Source organism: Orcinus orca, chromosome 2 (assembly GCF_937001465.1).
Source record: "Orcinus orca chromosome 2, mOrcOrc1.1, whole genome shotgun sequence".
Classification (NCBI taxonomy): Eukaryota; Metazoa; Chordata; class Mammalia; order Artiodactyla; family Delphinidae; genus Orcinus; species Orcinus orca.
In genome coordinates, this window is record NC_064560.1 from 200,956,451 (window position 1) to 200,978,540 (window position 22,090).

The window sequence follows — 22,090 nt, forward strand, 5'->3', positions numbered from 1 at the left end:
TTGTTTTTAGTGGAGGTTTGCTGTGATGAGATGAACGCCAAGGATCATACTCAGCTGGATTTGGCCCAGGGCTATAGTTTGATGACCTCTGGCCCCGGCCACAGGTCCACCCAAGCTGGGAGTGCTACGCAAATCTGGGACCTCTGTAGGGGCTACACTCTCTGTGTCAGGATAGAAAGGCAAAAATCCACCTGTCTTCGAACTTTTTTTAAAAAAATTTATTGATTTAATTTATTTATTATTTTTGGCTGCATTGGGTGTTCGTTGCCGTGCATGGGCTTTTTCTAGTTGCGGAGAGCGGGGGCTACTCTTCATTGCGGTGCACGGGCTTCTCACTGTGGTGGCTTCTCTTGTGGCAGAGCACGGGTTCTAGGCACGTGGGCTTTAGTAGTTGCAGCACGCGGGCTCAGTAGTTGTGGCTTGTGGGCTCTAGGAGCGCGGGCTTCAGTAGTTGTGGTGCACGGGCTTAGTTGCCCCGCAGCATATGGGATCTTCCCAGACCAGGGCTCGAACCTGTGTCCCCTGCATTGGCAGGCGGGTTCTTAACCACTGCGCCACCAGGGAAGTAAGTCCCTGCCTTCAAACTTGAAGAAACCTGTCTGTCTCTGCCCCAGCTTTGGATGAAAAAAAAAACCCAACAAAAACCCCCCAAAACTCTCTTGTGTAAAGGATACTGAACAGAAAGCCTTAGGCCCTGCCTGGTGTACGTGGAAGATTGTGGGACATGGGTTAGACACACGTAAGTGAAGGAGACACGCAGCACCCCGTCCTGTAGGGCCCCACAGACTTGCACAGAGGCAAGCTCGGCGGGTACCGACGGGCCGGCTGCGCTAGGAAAAGGCGTCAGGGAGGGCGTCAGCCACACTTTACTCTCTGTAAGTCGATGCTTTATCACCCACCTGAGGGCCTGTTAGCCATCGCTAAGCACATGAAGACTCGCCTGGGGTACCTGGAGTCCTCACAGCCTCAAGCTATACGCCCGGCACACTCCCAGCAGCTTCTGGGGTGGGGTGCCCTTCAAACATAACCGGCCCATCCTCAGCCTGCCTGCCCTGCCTCACCCCCCCTTCCCGCAGAAACCGCAACGAAGGCGCTTCCTCCCGGTTCGCCCCCTGCCTTGCGACCGGCCCAGCACTGCCCTGGGTGCCCTGTGGGGCCAGCTGTCCTCTCCCCGTGGAGCTGGAGCATAGGTGCAAACTACCAGGTATAAAGTAAGTTACAGAAATGTGATGTACAGCACAGGGAATTATATTATAATAACTTTATATGGAGTGTAATCTCTACAGATGTGCAATCACTGTGTTGTATGCCTAGAATTAATACAACATTGTAAGTCAGCTACCTCAGCGGAAAAAAACCAGGGAGACAGACCAGATCCCTGAAGATCTCTGTGCCGTCAGTGGGAGACGGAGCAGATGCCATCTGGGAGCTCCCACCGCAAGGCCTCCTGGCTGGGTAAAGACTCGTATTAAGAGTTTCTGGGTCCAGGACTCGATGTCAGCTTGTTCTTTCATTAATCCAACTTGGAACCGTTGCGCCAGCATCTTCCAAACCTACAGAAAGAAAGAAGAGCCGTGAACGCCACCCACGTGTGTCTCTTCTCAGTTTCCTTTGTGTCATGTGGGCCTGGAGCTCAAATTTATGTATACAGCCCCAGATGGGTAAAGAACCTCCAGGATGAGTGATGTACACAGAGTGGTTCTGGGTTGGTCGCCATCCGGGTTCCCACAAAAGCAAATGCAAATCATGTCTGGAGAAAGGCCTCTTCAGCCCAGGACCCTCCACTGCCCCACAGTACGGCTAGCCCAGGATGAATTCCTGGTCAAAGGTCATAAAACACACCATGAGCGACACTAGAATGAAATAACAAATAAAATTGTATTGGAACTTCCCTGGCAGTCCAGTGGTTAAGACTCCGTGCTTCCAATGCAGGGGTCATGGGTCTGATCCCTGGTAGGGGAACTAAGATCCCACATGCCGTGCAGATTGTCCAAAAAAAAACCCAAAAAAAGATTAGAAAAGAGCAAAAGAATATAAACTATGGCCAGAGCTGGAAAGGCATCACACTGAGAAAGATAATGACTCAGAAGAAAGCTTTGTAAAAAGCTCAATAAGAGAATTAAATAACGGGTTAGACGCAGCTAAAATAAGAATAAGTCAGCGGGGACTTCCCTGGTGGCACAGGGGTTAAGAATCCACCTGCCAATGCAGAGGACACGGGTTCAAGTCCTGGTCCAGGAAGATCCCACATGCCACGGAACAGCTAAGCCTGTGCACCACAATTACTGAGCTCACGTGCCACAACTACTGAAGCCCGTGTGCCTAGAGCCTGTGCTCCGCAACAAGAGAAGCCACCGCAATGAGAAGCCCGCGCACCACAACGAAGAGTGGCCCCCACTCACCGCAACTAGAGAAAAGCCCGCCTGCATCAACGAAGACCCAACACAGCCAAATATAAATAAATAAACTTATAAGAAAAGAAAAGAATAAGTCAGTGATGAGAAAGACGAGAGGAAGTTATCCAAATGCAATGCACAGGAACGTGGAAGTAGAAGCTATGAGATGGGTTGATGGCAGAGAGGACTGAGTGACAAAGTGGAACATATCTACTTGGTGTTCCTGACAAGGGAAAGGGAAGAGCAGGGGAGAGGACGTATTCACAGAGAGAACAGAGAGGAATTTTCCAGAACTGGGAAAGACATGTGCTGTGGGTTGAATTGTGTCCACCAAAACGATGTTAAAGTCCTAACACCCAGGACCTGCGAATGTGACCTTATTTGGAAATGGGGTCTTTACAGATGATCAAATTAAGGTGAGGTCACTGTGATGGACCCTAATCCAACATGACTGGTGTCCTTAGAAAAAGGGAAATGTGGACACAGAGACAGATGTGCACAGAGGGAAGATGACGTGAAGACACGGGGGAACGCCATAGACAGGCCAGGGAACCCCAGGGGCCACCAGAAATTAGGGGAGAGCCTGGACCAGACTCTCCCTCCTGGCCTCAGAAGGAACCAACCCTGCCGACACATTGATTTGGGTCTCCTAGACTTCAGAACTGGGAGACAGTGAATTTCTGCTGTTTAAGCTGCCCAGTCTGTGATACTTTGCTACAACAGCCCTAGCAAACTAATACAACATGTATCCACGGCTACAGGAAGCATAATGTATGCCAGGACAAAAGGAAGAAAAGGAAACTACACCTAGTTACATCATGGTAACAGACATCGACAACGAGAATCCGCTAAACACAAGCAGAGCAAAGGAGTCCTTGCAAAGGAGTGACAGCAGGTCTCCCAACGATGATGGAACCCGAAAGACTTTGGGGTTCCAGACAAAATGACTGTCAGTTAAGAATTCTGTACCTAGAAAAGTCCTGTCAGTAATGAAGGAGAATTAGAGACATTTTCATGTTACTAAAAACTGAGCATTTGTCAGCACGCTCCCAGTTCATGGAAAATAATGGGCAACTGAGAATTGTATCCCCAGCTGAACGATTAGTCAAGTCTGTTGACGAGAATTCAAGGAACTATCAAGTTGAGAAGAAAAAAGCGAACTTCATTCAAGCCAACTGAGGATTCTCACTGGGGAAGCAGATTCTCAGAAGCTCTGAGGACGGTTCTGCTTGCTCGGAGTGGAAGACACAGTCACGCACATTTTCGAGACAAAGGATCGTACGTCAGAATGACATGCGGCATTTTACATAAAGGTCACCAAGGAGGCACAGCCCAGGGAAGCACGTACAAAGTGGGCAGCGGGTCACCGTGGCCCCTACAGAGCTGGGAAGGACGCTATTCTTTACGAAGTTGCACTGCCAGCGTCAGAAGAGAGGAAAAGTCAATCTCTACGGGGGGCAGGCAGGCCCACCTTTGAGGAGCTCTGGCTACGGTGTGGCTTCAGAAGAGAACTGACGTAACGCCCTTTCACTCACAAGGCATCGGTCAGGACCTGTTTGGTGACCTGCCGGACCACAGGGTGGCCAGAGCAAAGAGTCCTCCCCTGCGTCTGTGTGAGTTTCCATCACAAAGCATCATCCCCCAAAGCCTAGAATGAAGGGAACAGGAGAAAATGGAATAAGAAAAACAATCCAGAGGGCTTCCCTGGTGGCGCAGTGGTTGAGAGTCCACCTGCCGATGCAGGGGACACGGGTTCGAGCCCTGGTCTGGGAGGATCCCACATGCCGCGGAGCAACTAAGCCCGTGCACCACAACTACTGAGCCTGCGCTCTAGAGCCCGCGAGCCACAGCTGCTGAGCCCACGCGCCACAACTACTGAAGCCCGTGTGCCGAGAGCCTGTGCTCTGCAATGAAGAGTAGGCCCCTGCTTGCCACAACTAGGGAAAGCCCGTGTGTAGCAACAAAGGCACAACGCAGCCAGAAATTTAAAAATAAATAAATTTATTTTTTAAAAAAAAAGGAAGGAATGAAGAGAGCAGCCGAAGGGAGGAAAAGAAAACCAAATCCAAAAACAAAAAGCAAAGAGAAGGGCTATTCTAAAGGCCGCTGTCTGCGGGGGCGGGGGGGGCAGGGGGCATGGGGTGCGCGGGGGGTGAAAGGGTCCTGTATTCAGAGAGTCCTGGTCGGCGGGGTGGTGGCGGGATGGGGCAGGCGGAGGCAGAAATCCTTGCTGGGGACCCAGGCTGAGCACCAGCGAACTATAGCCAGGCCTGCCTTTGCAGGCAGCCCAGTAAGCCACCGACCTGCATTCTCCCGGATGGGGGTCCTAGCTGCCTCCATTTCCCAACCTCCCTTGCAGCTAGATGCAGCCATGTGACTAAGTTCTGAATCATGAGACATAAATGGAAGTGCCCTGTGGGACCTCCAGGATGGTTCCTCTGGGATATCCCTTATGCTCTGCTAGGAACATGAGGTGATGGCTGAGCTCCAGCAGCAATTATGGGGCCATGAGGCTGCCAGTCAACCCTAGGGATTGGGAGCTGTGAGCTGGAGGGACCTGGCTCCTGATGGCTGTGGAGCCAACACCATCCCTAGGCTGCCAGCCCCAGAATCTGGTCAGTGTGATGGAGAAAAACAACGTTCAAGCCCTGGTTCCTCAAGTCAAGTGTCTCAGCACCAAAACTAACTCAGATGCATAAGCCTGTGACTTGGGGTTGGGGGGTGGGGAGGGATTTTCTCTGGATGTGAAAGTTTTCAGCCCCACCCCCTGGCTGGCCCACCCACCTCCAGATGTCTGTCAAGGGTGTAGAGGGAGGTACTCAGGAAGAAAAGCAAGTGGCCAGAAGGGGAAGCAGCAGGCTGCATAGAGGAGGCAGGTGGGACCTGATCGGGCTCTCGCTGGCGAGCTGAGGGCCTGCGTCTGTGGCAAAGCCAAGATGAACGCCAAGGCAGGACCCCTGGAGGTAAGTGCCGGTGAGGCCAGAGGGGACAGTCAGGCCAAAGGTCCTGAGACGGGGACTTTGGCCCACTGCCCCCTGGCCCCGTGCTGCCAGCAGCCCTGGGCCCAAAGGGTCATCAAGTCTCCAGCTAGGCCTGCAGAGCACCCATTCCTCTGCCAGTCTGTGCAGCCAGGACCGCCAGGGCCTCGGCGTCTCCTAGAGAGCTCAGAGCAGGCCCTCCCTCTGCCCCAGCCTGGGCTGGGCAGCTGTGCCACATGCCCTGCGCGGCAGGAAGTCCCACCCCTTCACCCATGCCTGCAGGGTCCCACAGCTGCCCAGCACAGGGCTGGGGGGAGCTCAGAGCTGTCCCATGGGAGTCTCCAGCCCGTCACGGCCCTGAGATGCCAGCGCTAGTGGGTCATCCTCTCCCAACAGCCAGCCCCACCCCTGGACACGCAGGGTCCCCAGGGCTGCAGCTGCCCAGAGCCTCCTTGGACGGCTGACCTCCCCAGGCCCCGTTGGTTCCCAAGGGGATGGGTGGCCCGGCAGGTGCCTCGGCCGTGCTCCGAGTCCCCGATGGGGGCCGTGGGGGCAGGGCTGCCGCGCCCCAACCTTCCTGTCTGCCTGGGGCCCCGGGCGGTGCAGCAGAGGCGCATCTGTCCAAGGATGCCCTGGGGCCCCGCCCAGGACCACACCCCGATTGCCTCTCCTGAGGGTCAGTGGAGGGGCCTGGGGCCTGTTCACTGTGAAGGCCTGATGCGGCCCCCAGCCCTCCCCAGGCAGGCAGGGGAGGGGCAGGCCCCCGAGTGCTCCTCTGCGGCGTGCGGGTGGGGAAGCACCCTGACTCCCCTCTATGGGGGCTCCTGGCAGGGAGGGGCACCGGGCCTCGGGCACTCTGCCTGAGTCCCCCTCTCTCACTCTGCTTTCTGGGGCCCCGCCTCCCAGTAACGGTTCTGGCTCAGGGCAGACGCAGCCCCCAGGCCCAGCTCCTATGGCCGCCCCTTCCCCACACGGAGGCGGGCCAGCGTGTCCTGTGGAAGGACACCTGCTCCCTGGGCCCCAGCGCATGGCCAAGCTGCACTCATGCAGGCAGCGCAGCCCAGGCCCTGGGCCGCAGGGACCACTTCCCCACCAAGGCCAGGAGGGAGGGCTGCACCCACCCCTCGCGGCTGCCTCGGAGGTTGGCTGGCCGGGTGGGGCGGGGCGGGGGTCCCTGTCGCTGCGCATGGGCCCCTCCCTGCACTTCGGGGGGGCCGCGCCGAGCTCGGGAGCGTCCCACTCGTGGTGGCGTTTGAGGCTGCTTTGGGGAGCGGCCCAACTCCAGCCGGGGCCCAGCCGGCCTGGCTTCCAGCTCCTCGTGGGAGTGACCACTCTGAGGGGACAAGACGCGTCCTCCGTCCCCAGCGGGCTGCAGAGTCCTGCTGCACCGGGAGAGCCCTGCTGGCAGCATCAAGGCATCCCGACTCAGCCCCCAGCCCCGTGAACAGCAACACTCTCTCTGTGCCGGGTCTCCCCAGCCAGGACAAGGGCTGCTGCCCGGCGCCCAGGAGGGGCTGCAAGGGGCCAGGACGGGGGCGCCCAGCCCGGGAAGGGAAGCAGCTATTTACCGGCCAGCCTTGAGAGGGCCGGGCTGGAAAGCAGAAGTGGCATCAGACTCGTTGAGGTTGTAACTGAAACAAGGAACTGAGATTCAGACACACACATGCCCGCTGAGAGGGGGTCCGAGAGGGAGAGCAGCGGGTCACGTGTGTCCCGGGAACAGACCAGGGTGCACACACACACGCACGCACACACACATGCACGCGCACTAGTGATGGGCACGGCACTCGCCAGCTTCAGGCCAGGCTGTGCTGAGGGTGTGACCGTGGGCAGGAGTGGGTGGCTGTAGGGTCCCCACGAGGTGGTGGCCCCTGTGCCCAGCTGCCCAGACACTGTGGAGCCACTGCAGCCGGGCCTGGAGCTGTGGGTGATGCCAGGTCGCCCCGAGCAGGTGTGGACGCCTATGCAGACCACATTGGTGGCCCCCGCGTGGCCCCGATCCACGCCAGCCCTCAGCCCACGGGACAGGGGGGCACGCCCAGTGGGACTTGGGGGCCTGAGGGGGGGGCTCAGCAGCCTCACAGGACCCCTGGACAGAACTAGCCACGGGGGAAGGGGGCACCCTGACCGGAGGGCTGCCCGGCACCTGCCACGTGCCCTGTCTTGGGGGACCTGGGAAGATGGCCAGTGACCATGCGGCCCCGGGCTGCGTCCTGGCGGTGGGCTCGGGCCTGCGTGGCCCCGTCCTCGCCAGCCCCGCCCAGCGGCAGGCCTGGCCTCCCTGGCAGCAGGGACGGTCTGTCTCAGCGCTGGAGAGGCCATCAGGCCCACCGGAAGAGCATGGCCACGCCCCGGGGACCCCGTGGTGACGCCCTCCTCCGGTTGCAGGTGCGGGGGGCTCTGGCCCTGCTGTGTCTGAGCGCGGTGACCCTCACCTACGTGCTGTGGCAAGTGCTCTCTCCCTCCGCCTGGGGCCACGTGCGCCCCGAGGAAGGGCCCACCACGTCTCGGGGCCTTGGCTCCAGCCTGGCCTGGGCGCCCCTGGGAGGGGAGGCCCGGCGGCATCAGCAGAACGACTCCTGCCGGTGAGTGAGCCTGTGAGGTCTGCGGGGTGGCCGCCGCCTGCCTTCCCCCTGGGGCTCCCCAGCGGGACGAGCATCGCCCTCTGCCACCTCCTGTTGGAAGAGGCAGGTTCCGGGGAGGGTGGGCTGTGAGGCAGGGGGAGTGGTCGGGGGAGGGGGAGAAGCCCCGAACTGTATGGGCCGGAGTGGGGGCGGGGGCGGGGACGACTTGGGGCGCTCTTTGCAGCAAACGCAGGCTGCCACCCAGAGACTCCGACAAGGCCGCTAGCCCCGGTCCTACCTGGGGTGGAGTCGCAGCCCCCGCCCCTCCCGCCCCGCTGGGGGGCCCTGGAATCCCAGCACACCCCCAGCATACCCCCAACCCCCACTGGCCCAGCCCTCCCTTCTGGGTCAGCCCGGGCGTCTCCAAGGCCTCCACAGCTGCAGGAGCCCAGACCCAACACCTCTGCCGGGCTCCGCAAGCGACAGCCCTGAGCAGACAGCACCTGGGCTTGGGGTGGGCCTGGGCCCCAACTTCCCTGCTCTCAGGCCCCCCACTCAGGCCCCTCCCTGGGGTGCTCCTGGGTGTCAGGCCTGCCCTGCCCAGTCTGGCCTGCAGCGCCCTCCCTGCACCCTCAGCCTGGGCTCAGCCCTCCCGCTTGGCTGGACGGGATGGAACAGGTGAGGTGAGGCTGGCTGGTGGCTCCTGCGCTCACACCTGCCACCTCCCTCCGCAGGCTTGTCCTCGTGGAAAGCATCCCCCAGGACCTGCCGCCTGCACCAGGCAGCCCGTCTGCCCAGCCCCTGGCCCGGGCCTGGCTGCAGCTGCTGGACGCCGCCCGGGAGAGTGTCCACGTGGCCTCCTTCTACTGGTCCCTCACGGGGCCCGACACTGGGGTCAATGACTCTTCTTCCCGGCTGGTGCGCCACCCCTCCCCTGACTCGGAGGCTGCGGGCCGTCCAGGGGCCAGGCACACAGCAAGCCCGGCGGGCAGCACATCTGTGGGCGGTCAGAGGCGGCCTCCTGGGGAAGTCTGGGCCCTTTCTGGTGGGATGGGGGTGGCCTCTCACCGCTGGCCTGCTCTCTCAGGGAGAGGCCCTTCTGCAGAAGCTGCAGCAGCTGCTGGACAGAAACGTTTCCCTGGCTGTGGCCACCAGCACCCCGACACTGGTCCAGAACTCCACCGACCTGCAGGTCCTGGTGGCCCGAGGTAGGTTCCTGCCGTCCTGGGCCTGGGGACAGGCGAGAGCAGTGGGGCCACCCGGTAGGGGGAGGCCGGGAGCCCAGCGCCGCAAGCGCCTTCAAGTGGGCTTCCCCGGGGGCTGGTTCCAGGGAGCCGGACGTGTCATTTCCCAGGGGGCAGAGCACAGGGTGGTCTCCGGGCCTTGCTGAGCCCAGCCGCTTCAACCTGTGGGTGGGGGCTTGGCCGGGAGCCAGAGGCAGCAGGGACAATCCTCACAGAGCCGGGCTGCCTGGAGGGACCGAGGCTGGTCAATGCCTCAGTTTTCCCATCTGTAAAATGGGAATAACAGCATCAACTGAGTAGGACTGCTGTGAGGAGAAAGGAATCCACCCAACTGCAAAGAGAGAGCTGAGAATCTGGCTCAGCACGAAGTGGGTTCACCGCACCATCCTGCACCCTCGTCAGGTGCCCAGGTGCGACACGTGCCCATGGGAAGGCTCACCGGTGGCGTTTTGCACTCCAAGTTCTGGGTCGTGGATGGGCGGCACGTCTATGTGGGCAGCGCCAACATGGACTGGCGGTCGCTGACACAGGTGAGTCCCTGAGCCCCAAGAGGGGAGACCCCATGTTCCCATGTGGGCAGTCACCCTGGGGGAAGTGGCCATGTCTGTAACATCGCTGTGGTAGAAGCACCCGCAGACGGGTTACGGGATTCTAACGTCACTGAGCTCCTGCTGCGGAAGGTCACATAACCGCCCGGAAAGATGCTCGCGGCACCTTATCCGGGAACCCATGCAGACAAAGCGCGACCCCTTCTAGGAAAAGCAGTGCTCTGGCCGTGAGTCCAAACGGGGACAGCAGCTGCCGCTTAGCAGTGGAGAGGGATTTTTTTTTCTTTCTTTGTGCATTTATGCGTTTTCTATTGTCTGTTGGTAATAAACACGTATTGCCCTTGGAATACAATGTTGAGGAGAACAGGGACCCGCAGGGCACCCCACCCATGGCCCCCCCGCGCACCCCACCCCACGGCCCCCCCCGCGCACCCCACCCCACGGCTCCCCCCGCGCACCCCACCCCATGGCCCCCCCAGTGCACCCCACCCCACGGCTCCCCCCAGCGCACCCCACCCCATGGCCCCCCCAGCGCACCCCACCCCATGGCCCCCCCCAGCGCACCCCACCCCACGGCTCCCCCAGCGCACCCCACCCCACGGCTCCCCCAGCGCACCCCACCCCACGGCCCCCCCCGCGCACCCCATCCCATAGCTCCCCCCAGCGCACTCCACCCCATGGCCCCCCCAGCGCACCCCACCCCATGGCCCCCCCCGCGCACCCCACCCCACGGGCTCCCCAGCGCACCCCACCCCACGGCCTCCCCAGCGCACCCCACCCCACGGCCCCCCCAGCGCACCCCACCCCACGGCCCCCCCGCGCACCCCACCCCACGGCCCCCCCCCCCCCCCGCGCACCACCTACTACGGGTTCTCGTGGGCGATGGCTGCACCTGCCTGGCACCCCCGGCCCAGGGGGTCCACACGGCCCCAGGGCCCTCCCGCAGCGCTGCCCCGGTGCCTGCAGGTGAAGGAGCTCGGGGCCATCATCTACAACTGCAGCCGCCTGGCCCAGGACCTGGAGAAGACCTTCCGGACCTACTGGGTGCTGGGGGTGCCGAAGGCTGTCCTCCCCAGACCCTGGCCGCGGAACTTCTCCTCCCACATCAACCGCTTCCAGCCCCTCCGGGACTACTTTGACGGGGTGCCCACCACTGCCTACTTCTCGGTAAGAGTGGTCGGGGGGCCGACTGGAGCCCCTGCTCTCCTGGCTGGCCAGAGGCACAGGGAGCCCCGCCCACCCTGGGCCTGCCCTGCAGACAGCCCAGAGTCTGCCAGGTCCTCGGGGCCACAGCTCCGGGACCCGGCGCCATGGATGGCGGAGGGGCAGGCCCGGCCCCAGGAGAGGACGCGGTCATCGTCATCCACGGGAGACAGGCCACCTGAGTGCTTGTGGGGGTCGTCCTGTGGCCCTGGGGGCCTCAGAGCACACTGTTGGATGGGGTCTGACTCAGGACCAGGGAGGGTGGGGGAGGACCCGTGCATCAGGCAATTGTCACTCTGGGGGGAGGAGAGGGGGACTGAGGGGCGGGCGGTCATGCCCACCAGCCACGGCCCCCCTCAGGGTACATGGCAGCTACCCCAGCGCTGGGCTACAGTGGAGACCCTGCCTCGGAGGCAGGGACGCTTCCCCAGATGTGGGGACCCAGGCTGAGCCGCGCAGGGGGCTTCCTCCGGAGTCAGGCCAGCCCGGGGCCCCTGTTTAGACCCGACGTCTTGTCTTCCTCCTGGTTCCCAGTGCTGGAGGGTGGGTGCACCGCGGCGTCACGGGTCCAGGGACCCAGTGGCTCAGAACCGGGTGGGCAGTGCCCTCAGGGACCTCTCTGCCCACACAGGCATCGCCGCCCGCACTCTGCCCCAGCGGCCGCACCTGGGACCTGGACGCGCTGCTGGCGGTGATAGGGGGCGCCCGGGAGTTCATCTATGCCTCGGTGATGGAGTATTTCCCCACGACACGCTTCAGCCACCCCGCCAGGTAGGCCAGGAGGGAGCCGGGTGGCCCCGGACAGGGGAGGCCCCTCTGCCCGTGGGCAGCTCCTGGCCTGTCTCCTCGCCCACCAGGACCCCTGCCCACTCGGGGTGTGCGCGCAGGGCCCGGTTGACCTGAGGACCCTGACCCTCCCCCTCACCCCTCCCCAGGTACTGGCCGGTGCTGGACACGGCGCTGCGGGTGGCGGCCGTCAGCAGGGGTGTGCGCGTACGCCTGCTGGTCAGCTGCTGGCTCAACACGGACCCCAGCATGTTCCCCTACCTGCGGTCCCTGCAGGCCCTCAGCAACCCCGCAGCCAACGTGTTCGTGGACGTGGTGAGGACCCACCCCCTGGCCGGGCCGGGAAGTAGCCTCCCTGTTGGCTGACACACCCTCTCTGTTCCCCCAAGAAAGTCTTCATTGTGCCCGTGAGGAACCACTCCAACATCCCCTTCAGCAGGGTGAACCACAGCAAGTTCATGGTCACGGAGAAGGCGGCCTACATAGGTGAGCAGGGGGGAGGGCTGCGGGCAGCGGCTCAGGACCCCTGAGTCCTCTTGGGCTGCCGAGCGAGCGGACACCAGCAGAGGGCACACAGGCCTGCGGTGGCCAGGCCGGGTGCTGAAGAGGGCGCTGTTCTTCTGTCCAGCGTGGACCCCGGGCGGGGACCTGCTAAAGGGCTCAGGCCCTCCCCCATGGAGGCAGGTGGGGACTCCTGGCACCGAGCCCCCCGAGCACTGAGAGGCTGCGGGGCTGGAGTCGGACCACGGCAGGGTGGCCGCTGGGGCCATCGGGCTGGGCCAGACAGCAGAGGACCCCCCGTGCGGCCCAGTAACCCAGCGTCTCCGCCCACAGGCACTTCCAACTGGTCCGAAGATTACTTCAGCAGCACCTCGGGTGTGGGCCTGGTGGTCAGCCAGAGGGCCTCCAGCGCCCAGCCAGGGGCGGCCACCGTGCAGGGGCAGATGCGGCAACTGTTTGAGCGAGACTGGAGCTCCCGCTACGCTGTAGGCCTGGACGGACAGGCCCAGGGCCAGGACTGTGTTTGGCAGGGCTGACGTCCAGTTCTTCCTGGCTGCGGAGCCCCACTGTTCCCGACCAGGCCTCCCTGCCTGGCCCCCAGTCTGGACCCCGAGCAGCTCCATCCGCACAAGCCCTGGTCAGGGGCAGGACTGCCCAATGCAGGGCAGGCGCAAACTGTTTGCTCTCCAAATCTAGCCCCTCTTAAACCCCCACCTCCTCCACGGAGCCCTCCAGGATGCCCTCCCTGGCTCCCACAGAGCCGCAATTCCTGCCCACACACGGAGCCTTTACAACACTGTGTGCCTCCCTGTTTCTTCTGTGAGTCCTGGGTCAGGCTGCGTCCCACCTTCTCAGCCCCAGGCTGGAGTTCAGCCTCTACCCACCTGGGAGGCGCCTGTGTCCACGAGGCCACATTGAGGCGGGGCTGGGCTTCCGCCATGCTAGCCCCTGACTCTCCCCAGCGTCCAGCCTCCCGCCCACAGGAACCCCACAGGGACAGAGCAGGGGGCGGGGCTGGCACCTGGGGTGGGCCCAGGCCTCATGGGGGCGGGGCTGGCGCCTGGGGTGGTGGGCCCAGGCCTGGTGGGGGCGGGGCTGGCGCCTGGGGTGGTGGGCCCAGGCCTGATGGGGGCGGGGCTGGCGCCTGGGGCGGGCCCAGGCCTGATGGGGGCGGGGCTGGCACCTGGGGCGGGCCCAGGCCTGATGGGGGTGGGGCTGGCTCCTGGGGCGGGCCCAGGCCTGATGGGGGCGGGGCTGGCGCCTGGGGCGGGCCCAGGCCTGATGGGGGCGGGGCTGGCACCTGGGGCGGGCCCAGGCCTGATGGGGGCGGGGCTGGCGCCTGGGGTGGTGGGCCCAGGCCTGCAGAGGCCAAGCTGCTCGTGGCACCCAGTCCTGGTGTATAAGGGGCCAGGAACCGGGCGGTAGAGTTGTGGAGTGGAGAGGACCTGGGTTTGAGCTGGAGGGAGGGTGACACCAGCCAGGATGGGGTTTGGGTGCAGCCCCATTGGAGCTCACCCTCTCTTGGGCCTCGCCCAGCACCTGCCCTGCAGAGGCAGGAGCTGAATCCTGGTCTGACAACTCGGTTCTGGCCCTTCTGCTAGGAATGCTGGGTCAGAAGCCTGTCTCGGCCCTGGCCTCGCCACCTTCTGGTTTCTGACCTCGGCTTCAGAGCCCACCTGCCCTCGCAGAGGCCCCCAGGGCACCCGAGGCTAGAGCTGGGGGCTGGCTCAATGTCCAGGAGACCCTGGCCGCTGAGGGAGCTGAGCGAGCGGACCCCAGGCCCACCCCGGGCCGCTGCTCCCCAGTTCCCGTGTCATCTCGGCCCCAGGGAGACCTGACTGGGTCCTCGTCTGCGAGGAAGATCCCCAAACCCAGCCCGTCTCCCTGCCCAGACCCGTGGGGATCTGGAGAGAGCGCCATGGCTCCGCGCGGCCCGAGACGCGCCCAGGGCCCCTGGGTGCTGGTCTGTGCGTGAGCTCCCCTGGCAGCACACCACTCCCACCGCAAGCGTGCTGCAGGCCAGCGCCCCAGGAGCAGCAGACCCCAGGCCCGCTGCTCCCTGGGCTGATGGGCCGTGGTCCAGGAGGGCTCTGTGCGCCAGGCTACGGCGGGGCAACAGGGTGAAAGGCCACAGCCAGCGCAAGCCCACTTCACACACGGTGGGTCTGGTGGCCACACCTCAGCGGCAGCCTCAGAGGCCTCCAAGGCAGACCCCCGTCACAGGAGGCCCGGGGATGAGGCGTGAGAGGCCGGGGACCCCTTCTGGGGTGTGGGAGACAGACCCTGCCTCCTGGGACCCTGGAACCCAGGCCCTTGTGTGACCCCTCCCTCGAGGGAGGGCACCGGCTGCCTCGCCTGCGACAGGTAGAACGCGCAGAGGTGGTTATGTGATGTGAGGTGGTAACAGCATCTTGCCGGGGGCTGACCCTTGCTGTGAGGAAGGAGACGCCCGTGAGCCGTCCTGTGGAGAGGCCCGCAGGGCAGCCTCCAGCCTCCCGCCAGCAAGAAACAGGGCCCTCAGCCACCCAACCTGCACCCAGCAGCCTTGTGGGTGTGGGAGGTGGCTCCTTCCCCAGCTGAGTCTGGAGACGAGACGGCAGCCTGGCCAGTGCCTCGATGGCGGCCTCGTAGGACCCGGCTGAGCTGCGCTGGGACTCCTGACCCAGAGACGGGGGATCGTAAGTGTGTGTTGTTTCAAGCCACTCGCTTGTGGCGATGTTGTCACACAGTGCACGTGGCTCACACACGCTGTCACACAGAACAGAGGCCACACGGAAGGTGGAAGGGCCTGTGCTGTCAGTGGCTCCCCACAGGCTGACAGCCGCCTGCTCAAGGCTAAGATATCTCACGCCTTGACTCTGGGTTCAGAGAGGAACGAAACCCACGGAGCCAGGCAGACCCCCACTGCAGTGTTCCTGGGGGGCTGTGCTCCCCACGTCGGTCTGACGGGCAGGGCGAGGCTGGGGCTGGGAGAGGCTCCTGCAGCCTCCTTGACTGCGGGACCCAGTCCCCACTGAGCTTTCCCTCCCCCCGCCCCACCTTCCAAAGGGCTCCACATCCCCTACCTTGGGGGACCTTCCCAGCCGGCCACGGGAGATGGGACTTCCCATGGTGGCCAGGGGGAAGGACCCAGCCTCCCAGGCTCTCTCAGGGCAGCATGGGGAGGGGGCTGGGGGGAGTAGCCTTGGGGGCAGCAGGATGCCCTCTGGGCCCAGCGTCCCCCCAACCCGCCCCCGCCCAGCCCTGCTCTTTTTCCTGTAGCCGCAGCCAAGAGAGCGGCCGCTCCTCTCCAAGCAGAAGGGAGGTGGGATAGGCTCCAGCTCCCACTCCGAGTGCCTCGTGCCCACGGGCCCCTGAGGGGCGTCCGAAGGCAGCCGGGAGGAGATCTGACCCCTGGAAGTTCATAGGAAACTCCTCCAACCTTGTTCCGAATCTGCTTCCCGTGGGCTGCTTGGGGTGGAGGGCCACCACGGCAAAGGAAGCCTCTGAGATGGGCCCCCACTGCGGCCGAGGACCCAGCTCCCCATCCCCGGCCCCCGAGGCCAAGGGCCCCCGTGTGCTGTCCCTGCTGTGCCCACCACCCACGCCTTGCGCTGCCTCCCCGGCCACACTGTGGACTCCTGGGCCCTCGCCTGCTTCCTCTTGGTCTCTCGCAGCCGCTGGCTCAGAGGAGGGTCTGGACAGACAAACGGATGAGTGAGCCGCCCCTGACTCTGCTTTCTCGAGCAACTTAGGATGGAGCGCGTGGGGGAGCGCAGGGATGGACTCCAACCAGAACAAACGCCTCACAGTCAGCACTGGGGAAGCAGCACTGGATTTATTGCCCGTCCAGGGTCCCGGGAGCAGCCAGACAGGTCCCGTCTGCAGCCTGGCCGCAGCGGGTACACTGAGGGGCCGGGCACGCGGAGGGGGGGGGGTGCCGCGGGCAAGCGGACGCCCAGAGACCGTCCCGTGGGAACTCACGGCCGTCTGAACGACCTCTGCTGGCTCGCCCGCCCCCAGCCCAGGGCGCGTGCATTTGCCGCGCTGGCGGCCAGGCATCCAACAGCGGAGTGAGCTGCTTGCAAGCGAGCGGGGAGCGGGGTCTCCTGGAACACGCCAGACTCTGCCCGAAAGAGCGAATCGACCTTCACCAGGAGGCAGCAGCAGGACAGGAGTTGAACCCCAAACGACTTCTGCACCCACGGCCGTCACAGCCCCTTCTCCAAGCAGCAGTTGTGTTCTCGAGGGCCTCGTGGGCAGGGATCTCGAGTAACACGTGTCTAACCAAGACCGTCAGGAGCACAGGACCCCGCGTGGGGCTGGGGTCGCGTGGGGCGTCCGGGTGCCGCCTCTGCTGTGGAGGCTCTGGGAGGCCGGCGTGTTTGGGGTCCCACTTCGGGGGGGCTGTGTGAGGGCGGGGCCCCGCCGCTCTCGGGCACCTCTGCTTCGCTCTCGGTGCTGTGAATCAAGGTGGACACGCGCGTCCTCACGGTGGGAGCTTCGCTGGGCCTCCTTTCGTCTGTCCGTCTGTCCTCACTCTGTGGTGGGCCCGGGTGCAGGTGCATCCCGCCCTCTGGGTCCTGCTCCAGCAGGACCAGCCCCGTCCTTGCCGTGGACGTGGCCATCGCTCTGGCGCCCGCAGTCTCCACCGGCCCCCCGGCCCCCTCGCCCTCTGGAGAGAAGCTTTCTGGGGCATCAAAGAACGTGACCGCTTGTTCTTGGGCGTTTTGCTCTGCCAGAGCTGCCTCGTCTTCAGAGCTTTCGCTTTTCTTGGTGGGAGAGGAGGAGAGCCCTAATGTGGGGAATCGCAACCAGCCCGCCCTCTGGGGCTTCCTAGGGAGCTCTGCCTCAGGCCGTGCCCCAGGCTGTGTCTGGAGGGCAGCCGCCGCGCGGGCCTCGCCTTTGGAATCAGCGCGCGGCTCTTCGGCAGAGGAAGAAAAGCCAATGTTCGGAAGCCAAAACCTGAACAGACCAGACCTTCTACCTCCTGGTTTCTCTCCTGGAGCCGAGCCTTCCTCTGCCCGGGAGGTAGCTGCCTCCCCGCCGGCTTCTTTAGGGGGAAATGCGAGAACCTCTGCAGCCTCGTCCCTGTCGGAGCAGCTGTCGGCACCCTGGCGGCCAGAGGCCACTTTGGGCGTGAACGTTGGCTGTCCAGGCACATCGACACTGGGCGAGATCACTTCAGACGGTCCTGCGGTGTCCGGCTGCAGACCTCCAGCGGTGGGCTCTGCTCCCGGGGCGGCCTGTTGGGAAGCCTCCTGCAGGCCATCCCTCAGCCGGGAGTCTCGGACACTCACCCGCGTGCGGGGCTCCGGCATCTTCACCTTCAGCAACGAGAATCCGTAAGAAGCCGTTTGGATCTCAGACGCGGGGATCTCCAATTGCCGCACGACCTGGGTGGAAATAGCCTCGGGTCCCGAGAGGTCAGCCAACTCTGCCGTCGCCCTGCTGTGGACGGCGACCTCGGGGCCCTCTCCCTGCGCACGCTGAACATGCACTCTGACCTCGGAAATGGGGGAAGCTTCCGGGGAGAAGCCAAGGGCCACAGGCTGCCCCTCAGGGGTCCCAGCACCTGCCCTCAGGATGCTGGCGCCCCAGACTCCCGGGCTTCCCTCGTGCAGGGCGTGGGCAAGGCTGCTCCCCGGGCACTGCACTTCTGTCACGGCGGGGATAAAGACGTCGGCCTCGGAGCTGGGGTCAGGAAAGGCGAACCTTGGCACGCTTAACCTGGGCAGTCTGACAGTTACCACGGAGCCTTCCCAGGGCTGACCCATGTTAACGACAGAAACCTGGGACGGCCCGTCGGTCCTGGACGCCTTCAGTTTAATGGGGCCTTCAGGCTGGGAGGGCCATTCCTCTGCCCGCCCCTGCCCCGCAGCAAGGCCCGGTCCTGCAGGCCCAGCAGGAGGGGCCTGGGTTCCTGAAAGCCTGCCGCTAGGCATCTGAAGAGGGAGGGAGCCTTCGCCTGGACGGACCCTGGCCTCGGAAGGGGAAAGGCCTGCAGCGGGCGCCCCTGCAGGAGAGAGGTACGGCTCTGAGCGTTTGTCCTCAGGACTTCTCTTTAGGACGTCTGCGTCTGCGTGGGACGCGAGCTCCGCTGCTGCCTCGTCTGCCCCTGCCTCTGGGGGCTGCAGGGACATAGCTTCTTCCACCTCTGACCCAGGAACCCCCTGACCCCTGACTGGAGCTGGGCTTTCTCCTTCCCTCAGTGTGCTGGCAGCAGGCGCGGGCACTGGCGCCCCCCGAGCCCCAGCCGCCCCCCTCTCCCTGGCGGGGCGCCGGAGGCTGGGCAGGCGGAGCGCGGGCATCCTGAACCAGCCCCCCTGCAAGGCCGCGCTCCCCACCGCGGGAGCGTCCACATCTGCTGGGCTGCAGGACGGCTGCTGGGGGTCTCCTACCGAGGGGGCCGTCGCCTCGCTGAGAGGCTGGCTTGCTGAGCCGTCCCGGAGCCCGTGCCCTTGGCTGCTGTGTCCCGGAGACGGAGGGCCACCAGCTGACGAGCTCCCCCCCACCTCGGCCTTGCTGGGTCTGAGGTCGGGTCTGACAAAGTCCAAAAGGGGAGCGTGGGCCTGTGGCAGACGGGGGTCCACGTCCGCGCCTTCTGGAGCGCCACCCCCCACCGGGGGCCTAGAGCGTGGAGCAGCGGGGTCTCCGCGTGGCAGGCCGGGCCCGCCCTCTGGAGTGAGCCCTGTGAGAGGTGCGTGTTCCAGCACAGCACAGCCAGGCGACCCCACGCCACTCTCCTCTCCGTCCTTCTCCGGAAGCGCGTCCACAGCAGACACAGGACACCCAGGGGGCACGCCCTTGTGACCCGTGTCCACAGCCACGCTGATCTCTGCGTCGTCCAGGCTGCATTCAGGGTCCTCTGGGGGCACCACCCCCTTCTCTGGGGACCAGCTGAATGACGGAAGCTTGATCCACGGCATTTTTAAGGGACTATCTTCCCCCCCACGTCCAGTATCTTTAGCTGGGCTCTCACCTGCAGCCACTGCCGACGGCCACGCACTGCGCGGCACAGCTGTGGAGTCCCGGCCCCGGGCAGGGCCAGTAGTGGAGAGAGAGGGGGCACAATCCCCGGCACTGGCCTCCACCTCTGCATCGGCTGCTTCTGGGACAGAAAACCCGAACTTTGGTGGATGAAACTTAGGAAAACTCACCCGACCGTATGACGCAAAAAACATGGGGTCCACAGGGCCTGCGGGACTGTCACTCTGGGATGCTGCAACTCTCTCCTGGGTTGGAAGACTGGCAGAACTTTCTGAGCTGGGAAGATAGGCATCGTTCTGGGAACAAGGGGCCGCTTCCAGAGGGAGCCCCGGGGAGACAGCGGCTCCAGGGAGAGTCACCTGGTATTTTGTGAGTACCTCACCCTTGGCGTCCTTCAGGTCCAGCTTGGGCCCCTCAATGTCCACCTTGGGCACCTTGATGCTGGGCTTCTCCAATTTGGGCGGGTGGCCTTTGAGCGCAATTCCCAGCGCCACTTCCTTGGGCTCTGCTCTGAGAAGGTGGCCCTCTGGGAGCTTCACGCCCACCTTGGCACCCTTGACCTCCAGCTCGGTGGAGGGCAGCTCGATGCTGAGGGCACTTGTCTTCACGTCGGCCTGCACCGAGGACAGGGTCACCTGGGCCTGGACATTGGGTACGGACTCTTCCAAGGCGGCTTCGACGGACTTGCTGGGAGCCGACACCCCGAAGGACGGCATCTTGAACTTGGGCATTTTGAACTTGCTGTCTCTGGCGGCCACCTCCTTGTCCCCAAGGGACACGTCACTCTCCAGCTTGGTTCCCGCAGCCTGGGTGTCCACCTCCACGCTGGGCAGTAACACCTCCACGTTGGGGGTAGTCACCTCGCCCTTGGCGTCCTGCCGGTCCAGTTTGGGCCCCTTGATGTCCACCTGGGGGGCCTTGAGGTCCACCTCGGGCACCTTGATGCTGGGTCCAGGCACCTTGGGCAGGTGGTCCTTAAGCCCGATTCCCGCCACTGCTTCCTTGGGCTCCACTTTGGGAAGGTGGCCCTCCGGGAGTTTCACGCCCACCTCGGCAGCCTTGACATCCAGCTCGGTGGAGGGCAGCTCGATGCTGAGGTCACTGGTCTTGACGTCGGCCTGCACCGAGGGCAGGGTCACTTCGGCCTGGGCCTTGGGCACGGACACCTCCGTGGCGGCCTGGACGGCCTTGCTGGGCGCTGACACCCCGAAGGATGGCATCTTGAACTTGGGCATTTTGAACTTGCTGTCTCTGGCGGCCACCTCCTTGTCCCCAAGGGACACGTCGCCCTCCAGCTTGGTGCCCGTGGCCTGGGTGTCCACCTCCACGCTGGGGAGAGACACCTCCACATAGGGGGTCATCATCTCGCCCTTGGCGTTCTTCAGGTCCAGTTTGGGCCCCTTGATGTCCACCTTGGGCACCTTGATGCTGGGCATCTGCAACTTGGACAGGTGGCCCTTGAGTCCGATTCCCGCCACTGCTTCCTTGGGCTCCACTTCGGGAAGGTGACCCTCCGGGAGTTTCACGCCCACCTCGGCAGCCTTGACATCCAGCTTGGTGGAGGGCAGCTCGATGCTAAGGACACTGGTCTTGACGTCGGCCTGCACCGAGGGCAGGGTCACTTCGGCCTGGGCCTTGGGCACGGACACCTCCATGGTGGCCTGGACGGACTTGCTGGGCGCTGACACCCCGAAGGACGGCATCTTGAACTTGGGCATTTTGAACTTGCTGTCTCTGGCGGCCACCTCCTTGTCCCCAAGGGACACATCGCCCGCCAGCATGATGTCCGCGGCCTTGGTGTCCACCTCCACGCTGGGCAGCGACACCTCCATGTCGGGGGTCGTCACCTCGCCTTTGGCGTCCTTCAGGTCTAGTTTGGGCCCCTTGATGTCCACCTGGGGGCCCTTGATGTCCACCTTGGGCACCTTGATGCTGGGCATCTGCACCTTCGGCAGGTGGCCCTTGAGTCCGATTCCCGCCACTGCTTCCTTGATCTCTGCTTCGGGAAGGTGGCCCTCCGGGAGTTTCACGCCCACCTCGGCAGCCTTGACATCCAGCTCGGTGGAGGGCAGCTTGATGCTAAGGTCACTGGTCTTGACGTCGGCCTGCACCGAGGGCAGGGTCACTTTGGCCTGGGCCTTGGGTACGGACACCTCCATGGTGGCCTGGACGGACTTGCTGGGCGCTGACACCCCAAAGGACGGCATCTTGAACTTGGGCATTTTGAACTTGCTGTCTCTGGCGGCCACCTCTTTGTCCCCAAGGGACACATCGCCTGTGAGCATGATGCCCGTGGCCTTGGTGTCCACCTCCACGCTGGGCAGTGACACCTCCATGTTGGGGGTCGTCACCTCGCCTTTGGCGTCCTTCAGGTCCAGTTTGGGCCCCTTGATGTGCACCTCGGGCACCTTGATGCTGGGCATCTGCACCTTGGGCAGGTAGCCCTTGAGTCCGAGTCCCGCTGCTGCTTCCTTGGGCTCCGCTTCGGGAAGGTGGCCCTCTGGGAGTTTCACGCCCACCTCGGCGGCCTTGACATCCAGCTCGGCGGAAGGCAGCTCGATGCTGAGGTCACTGGTCTTGATGTTGCCCTGCACCGAGGGCAGGGTCACCTCGGCCTGAGTCTTGAGCCCAGACCCTTCCAAGGAGGCTTCGACGGACTTGCTGGGCACTGACACCCCGAAGGATGGCATTTTAAACTTGGGCATTTTGAACTTGCTGTCTGTGACGGCCACCTCCTTGTCCCCAAGGGACACATCGCCCTCCAGCTTGCTGTCCGCGACCTGGCTGTCCACCTCCACGCTGGGCAGTGACACCTCCACGTCGGGGGTCGTCACCTCGCCCTTGGCGTCCTGCAATTCCAGTTTATGCCCCTTGATGTCCACCTGGGGGGCCTTGATGTCC

General features: G+C 63.7%; 2 protein-coding genes across 2 annotated transcripts in view; one reads left to right on the forward strand and one right to left on the reverse strand.

Moving 5' to 3' along the window:
* The first annotated feature begins 5,216 nt into the window (after positions 1 to 5,216).
* PLD4 (phospholipase D family member 4) lies at positions 5,217 to 13,016 on the forward strand. The gene is made up of 10 exons (XM_012537849.3): positions 5,217 to 5,359; positions 7,763 to 7,959; positions 8,673 to 8,856; positions 9,026 to 9,146; positions 9,585 to 9,712; positions 10,697 to 10,897; positions 11,565 to 11,704; positions 11,869 to 12,034; positions 12,109 to 12,205; positions 12,554 to 13,016. Exons 1-10 carry the CDS (start codon positions 5,333 to 5,335, stop codon positions 12,754 to 12,756), a joined length of 1,464 nt encoding a protein of 487 aa, XP_012393303.1. The 5' UTR covers positions 5,217 to 5,332; the 3' UTR covers positions 12,757 to 13,016.
* A 3,002-nt stretch (positions 13,017 to 16,018) lies between these two features.
* Positions 16,019 to 22,090, reverse strand: part of AHNAK2 (AHNAK nucleoprotein 2) — a 29,812-nt gene continuing 23,740 nt past the window's right edge. Inside the window, exons 8-10 of the mRNA XM_049705869.1 lie at positions 21,709 to 22,023; positions 20,452 to 21,225; positions 16,019 to 19,947 (exon numbers count right to left, since the gene is read on the reverse strand). Of these exons, the coding sequence (XP_049561826.1) occupies positions 16,483 to 19,947; positions 20,452 to 21,225; positions 21,709 to 22,023 (4,554 nt within the window). The 3' untranslated portion in view covers positions 16,019 to 16,482. The remainder of the gene's footprint in view (positions 19,948 to 20,451; positions 21,226 to 21,708; positions 22,024 to 22,090) is intronic.